General features: G+C 43.1%; 1 protein-coding gene across 1 annotated transcript in view; it reads right to left on the bottom strand.

The window, feature by feature from the left end:
• LOC116377919 (serine palmitoyltransferase 1) overlaps nt 1-5,286 on the bottom strand; it is a gene marked incomplete at its 5' end in the record, with an annotated part of 5,872 nt that extends 586 nt beyond the window's left edge. Inside the window, 7 exons of the mRNA XM_031839682.1 lie at nt 1,055-1,144; nt 1,289-1,418; nt 1,723-1,855; nt 4,007-4,079; nt 4,190-4,283; nt 4,934-5,028; nt 5,167-5,286. Of these exons, the coding sequence (XP_031695542.1) occupies nt 1,055-1,144; nt 1,289-1,418; nt 1,723-1,855; nt 4,007-4,079; nt 4,190-4,283; nt 4,934-5,028; nt 5,167-5,286 (735 nt within the window). The remainder of the gene's footprint in view (nt 1-1,054; nt 1,145-1,288; nt 1,419-1,722; nt 1,856-4,006; nt 4,080-4,189; nt 4,284-4,933; nt 5,029-5,166) is intronic.
• Between the last annotated feature and the right edge of the window lie 1,192 nt (nt 5,287-6,478).

The raw sequence follows: 6,478 nt of genomic DNA, 5'->3' as shown, positions 1-6,478 counted from the left end.
ACACACACTCTGGCCGGGCATTCATTGAGAGTCTTTCCCAAGCTGCTAGCTTGGCAGCTGTGAGTGCTCATAATAGCCATGTTTGTTTTTTAGCGTTCATTATAAAACGACATTTTACTTGATCACATTTGAACACATCACTGAGAAGAGATTGAATGCATCATGCAAGTTAATTTAGCCTCCGTTAACGTTAGCTGTGTAGCTCTGTGCTGTCTGCAGACGAGCCGGTCACTGCTATTACTCTGAGCAGTATGCATGGGAATGAGTTAAACTTTGATAAGTGCCTGATCAAGTTGTTTTTAAGGCTGTTCCTCCAAGGCTTATTTTGGACTTACTTCACCACCAACATATGTCTCTGTGGATGTGACGTAACCGTCTGTGCCGCCGTGTGCTGAGGTAAAACTATCATGTAACGTCTCCCACATGTGTAAACGTGACCGCGAAAAAAATCAGGAATATGAAACTGATCATCTGTCATGGCCGATCAGCTGAAAAACATCTGGTTTCCATCAGCAGCCGATCGATAGGTGCATCTCTACTTATCAGTTAGATCATTTTTAACATCTAGCATAATCTTGCTGGATTCTCCAAAGTGTCAGACCCCTGCTTAAATGTTCAGACCCTATTTATTATATATTTATGGCATCTTAAAACATTTTGAGCTACACTTGTGTGTTGTCTACCTTTTTCTTTGTCTGGTTATGGCGTTTTTACACTAATTATGTTCCTAACAGATTTATTTGTTGTAAACAGATTTACGACAGAAAAAGAGAGGCCCGAGGGCTTACTTCAGCGCACTCGCACAGAGTTAAAACACCTTCCTTATTCATGACAGCATATCAAAGTAATAAATACAAAAAGAAAACGGCCCCCGGTTTCAACTCACACTGTGTCCTCCTCACTTTGATATGCTCTAAGGGGACATTATATGGTTGTGCATGTGCCTCTTGATAATCACTGAATCATTGCTCCCCCCTGACAGCACCTCTGCACAGCTTATGAATCCATGAGATTAGTTTTATTGTGGAGGATGATAAGCAGTCTTTCTATTTACCAGTTCAGGCAGAGGACAGATGTCTGCAGTGTTGATGTACAGACCCTCCACAAGAATAAACTTCCGGGTCACTCGGGCTTTACGAGGATTCTGCCACAGAAACAAACTATATTAGTTTATGAGACTTTGACACAAGACAGTAAGGCATGAATACAGAGTGGAAACAGCATTATAAAAATACTGCGAAAACACAAGGGACATTGTGACCCCCCCAAATAAAACCCCTGAACTAACCTTCTGGTCCTCCAGCTCCTGCTCCTTGAGCATCCTCTCCAGATCCTCCATGTCGTTGTGTTTGAAGTATTTGATGAAGCTGCGGGAAGCTTGAAGACCCTTCTGGATGGAGAAGCAGGCCGCCTCGTCCCTGAACACACGGAGAAAGACACAACACAAAACTAAAAACACAACAAGCCACGCTGACATATAAACATATGCAGGCTTGAGATGGTAGAAGTGGTTTTCCTGTGCCGAACCTTTAAGGAACTAACAGTGCTGACAGTAATTGTAGTTACAGTCTTTATTTGTCATATGCACAACAATTACAGTGGAGCCGTAATTCTCAGGCTCCCTACAACAAAGTAAAATGTCATTTGTTTCTGAGTCTGAAGTCCGATCAGTGAATCCTGGTTTAATAATGCTCTACACACGTTAGCAGAGACAGTACTCACACAAAGATGATGTCCCCCCTCTTGGAGTAGGCAGGGATCGCACTGGCGATGGTAGCAAAGCCGTAAGAATAGATGATGGCTTCTTCTGTTTTCATGAATTTGGCCAGACGACTCTCCAGCTCCAGGTGAACATCTGGGGAACAGAAACAAGAAACTAGTTACACCAGAGTACACTGGGAATTTCTATTTACTATGATAGAACATATTTAGGCTTGCAGGGAATAAACTAACATGGTTCAATGAGGATATGAGGAAAGACTTTGTGTGGCAATAAAAGACATTTTAAATATGACTATTATGGCTTAATAACCACTGTGGAAGTGCCCTACAGCGCTATGGGGCCATTGGTTTAGAAGCAAACCTCTGTTTTGTTTAAATTTTATGCACGAGCACATTGGTGATGACATGTACACTCCTGCCTACAAATGCAGGGAAGGCAAAGACTGTTATCTGGTAAACATGGATGTAGACAATCCAGGTCTCTTAAGTGACTTTGCAAATGTTTTATGGAGGAAGGAACTGCATTCGAGACATTTTGGTGTCCCCGCCCCTTGAAAGCAGACTGGCCAATCATAGCGTAGCATCAGTCAGCTCTGACCAGGATCAGACAACTATCCGGCTCTGCTCCATAGACATTCATCAGTGGCTTCAGATGTTCTTCATTTTCATACTGGTCTTTGGATTTGGAGCTCGTCATGGTTAAACGTTGTGTAATAGTGATACTTGTTACCCGGAAAGGTTGGAAGGAGATGCACGTTTCTACGTGTAAAACGTGGAGCTAAGGTTAGCAGAGAACCTTAGTACATCATTAACTAGCATTAGCACTTCAATGCTATGCTAGCTATTGAAGGTATACTGAAAGTATACACATGCTGCGTTCCCTTTAAATAATTGTGACAGTGAATAAAGATCTAGCCGTCTTTACAGGAACACTGTTGTTCCTTCATTTTATTGTCTTCTGTCTCCAGGTGATGTGGTGGTTCACTTTTACACTGATCTGTAGCTTCTATCGTTATTTTATAGAATTATATTTAAGGAGTGCAGTTAGTGACAGTGTGGGCTTCATGGTAGCTCTGACTGCTCGATGGCGTAGCAGTGGGGGGCGGGGCTTAGCTTACAGTCAACTGTGTTTATTTGTAAGAAAACTCTGAAGGATATCTTTCAGATGTAGTTGCTCTCATGATGGCTCCATTTTTCCCTAGATTTGTGTCTCAGTGACTAAACACTTTTTAAAAATCGAGGGAGAACGCTGTAGATGGCAGCTGCTGAACAAGCTGCAATGTAATCCTTCGTGGGCAATAGCACAACATCAATGTACGTCCACTAAAAGGTTTTAGTTTTTACCACTGACCGGCTCTGATTATTATTCTAAGTGTCTGACAAAGTTACGGAGAGAACCCTACAGAGGATAAAAGTGAGTTTCTTTATCTTTCTTTTTCTGTTTGTTTTCTATGTCGGTGTCTTGTTGTCTGAAAATATTGATGACAACGTGAGTGAGAGTTAGACAGAGAGGAGTGCCGGTGTTGTCACAGTTTGTTGTGTTGAGGAGGACAGAAAGCGTAGCTTAGTGTTATCTGAAAGATCTTCAATATCATGGTGGAATATTTAGCTGATTTCAACAATGTGGAGGTGACGCGAGATTTCAGAACGAGACTTCTCCTTGAGTGAGACACTCAATGACAAAAAGTCTGGATGAAGTGAAAAGTAAAGAAAGAGACTATTTCTCTGTAGGGTTCATTCTATAATGCTGTCAGACACCTACCCACATGTTTAGCTCAGTGTTCACCCTCAATAATGGGACAGCTGGAAGCTGGAATGGAATCACTGTGGAATCGGTGTGAGGGTTATTTGTGGTGGTGGGTGGATATCAATCTCACAGCACCATAAATAAAGATGCAATTGATGACTAATACCTGACAGTAACAATAGTTTTTAAGGTGGACTTTTGTCTATCTTGATTGATTCAAATTGGAAGTCTGTATATACGAAGAGAAAAAAAGGAAAAGCTGAGGCAGAGAGCGTACCAGACTGTGGAGCCACTAGCACTAAAAACAAGTTTTATGAACAGTATCTTTGGGAATGTGTTTTCTTGACCGAGCGAGGTCTCAGCCTATCGTCAGCCTTGGTGGCTACTCAGGCTCACCCCTTTGCAGAATATCCACATTTGAGCAAACCTTTGGAGACATACTGTGAACAGCCTCTGTGTTTACTCTACACACGATTGAATTAGTGGATAGTGGATTGACAATAGAAGATGAAAAGCAGATAAGGCGTTTCCACTCACCAAAAGTTCCATAGAAGCCCCTGGGACCACATGTGCCCACACCATATTTCTTCAGTGATGCCAAAGCTTTTTGCTGTATTAAGGAGAAAAAAACGAATGGATTGGAAACTCCATTAAAACACAGATGCTCACTGGCAGCATGTCGAGATACAGGTAGTGACGGCTGAAATAATGACTACTGACCTTAACCCGCTCATTGTCCAGGAGACCCAGGAAGTTAAATGAAGCAAAGTTAATGCACTCTTTTCCATTGATGGTGATTTTGTGGCTGGGAGGCCTGTAATGGAAAACTGTCTGTTTAGCTTCCTGTAACACGCTGCAACAGTGTATGGACTTCAGAGCACACAGCAACACGTTCACTGAGGTCTCTACTTCAACAAGCAGAGACATGAAACATGCTAAACCTGGGGAATCCATCACAGTGAGAAACATGTCTTGTCTTATCTTATTGGTGTCACAGTCAGATTCTTTGGTTTGGTTGATATTTAGTTTGTTTCGATGCATTTGGCAAATAACACACAGGACACTGGTATGTTTAACGATGGAAAGAAGAGCAAGTGTCAGACACCGAGCATGTCTGAACCTATGCGAGTGTGTGGAGCATCCCTTTCCCGTTGGGTTCATTTGGCCTGATGACAACAGTACTATTTAACACAGGTAGAGGTGGTCCGGGCACCACTCTACATGTATAATACTATTAGGTGTGGAAAGCTACAAGAAAATGTATCACAATTAATTAAATATGTACTATATCTATTTCAAGGCCTTTGATTTCATGTTCGACTTCATTTATATAGTGAGGCTTCATATTGGTCTAAAATGGTCAATATGAATCGTGTTGAGAACAATCTAGAATAAATAGTGGAGCACACTTGGATGGATCCTTGGCTTCAGAAAACATTAAAAAGCAGTGTCTGGGTGTCTTACCCTGTGACCACATCATAACTGAGGGAGGGATGGTCTTTGGAAACAGGAGGAACCAGAGGGTCCGGCTGCCATTCCTCAATGAGGTCCTCCTTCTCCTGCAACACGGAACCACATGACAGCGGTTTGGTGTGTGTCTCTCACACACACACACACGCACACGCACACGCACACGCACACGCACACGCACACGCACACACACGCACACGGTTTGTCTTCCTCTGTGCTGTGCTTACCTTCTCTGTCAGTTTATAGGTCTCGTGAAGTTTGTAGGTCTTAGAGAACAGAAGTCTGATGATACACAGTATGAGGATCCCCTCCAGGATCAGGTGATAAGCTGGGGCCTGAGGGAGACGGGGACATGAGGATTATTTTGGGGTCAGACTGGTGAATGTGTGTGGACTGTGTTTAAGTCCGGTCAATTGTTGTAACTGTACAGTCACACGAGGCGATGTTCTTGCTGAATGTGGGCGATGCCAAGTAGAGTCCACCACCACACGCATCCTGTGCATTCCAATACCTATACTAGCACACTATTTAGTATGCCAGAAAATTATTTAGTACGTCCCAATACATACTGTGTCAAATGCAGTGTACCAACATCCGGTCGCATTTTGCAAGCCAGCATGCTTTTCTGGCTATTCTGTCCCACAATCCTTTGCGTCAAAGTTATATGAGTAAAGTTCAAGGTGCCATGTTATGAGGAAGTAGTCTGTCCCAACTGAAGGCAAACTGCATGCTGCAGTATGTACTTTGTGAGAGCAGCTGTAGTATGTACTAAAAAGAAAAAGTATGCGATTTGGAACCCAGCAGTCTTTTCTGTTGCTTGAGGGTCAGAGTTCACTAAAGTTGAACTCCATGCGATGTGAAGATGCAAATTTCGCTTCACCACCGGAAGCAAATGTTTTATTTTCGTCCGCTTCGCTCGCATAGAATGGAAGTGAACCGGAGGCGAATATTCACCCATGTTAATTTCGCACGTGTGACGACAAAAATATTTATAACTCATGTTTACACAGTATAATGCCATTCCCCAATTTGAATTGTGGTAATCTGTGTCTGATAACTTATCATGTTGACCAAACCAAGAGATTTATTACGGTTTCTTTTTTTAACCAGTTGTCTTTTAAGGCCATCTGATCTTCTAGCAGTTTATTGTTTTATGAATTAGAAAGTAACCATTCCACTTCTTTGCATTATTTTCTCACGCATGAGAGAGTCAACCAGTCAGAGACATCCTGTGGACTGGACACCACAGGAGAAGGATCACAGTTAGGCCCAATCTCCACACTCACGGGCCACAAAGTCTGTGAGGGTTTAGTTCTGTCCCACTGTCAGCTGTGGAGAGTTTGAGGGCTCTCTCACTGTTGGGATCTGACCCTGCTGTCCTGGCTGGCTGAGACCTTCACACGTGCTTTTCAAACAAAGGAGCAGCCATGTTCCTTCCTGTCACCAAAACACCTGACCTGGGGTCTGCAAGAAACCCCATGCCGGATGACCACACCCCCCAGCTCCAGCAGGAACCTGATGCTGGTCCCTCATTGGCCA

Source organism: Anarrhichthys ocellatus, unplaced genomic scaffold (genome assembly GCF_004355925.1).
Source record: "Anarrhichthys ocellatus isolate YVR2014 unplaced genomic scaffold, GSC_Weel_1.0 scaffold1851, whole genome shotgun sequence".
NCBI lineage: Eukaryota > Metazoa > Chordata > Actinopteri > Perciformes > Anarhichadidae > Anarrhichthys > Anarrhichthys ocellatus.
Note: the sequence above shows the minus strand (reverse complement) of the source record. Positions and strands in the feature narration are given on the sequence as shown.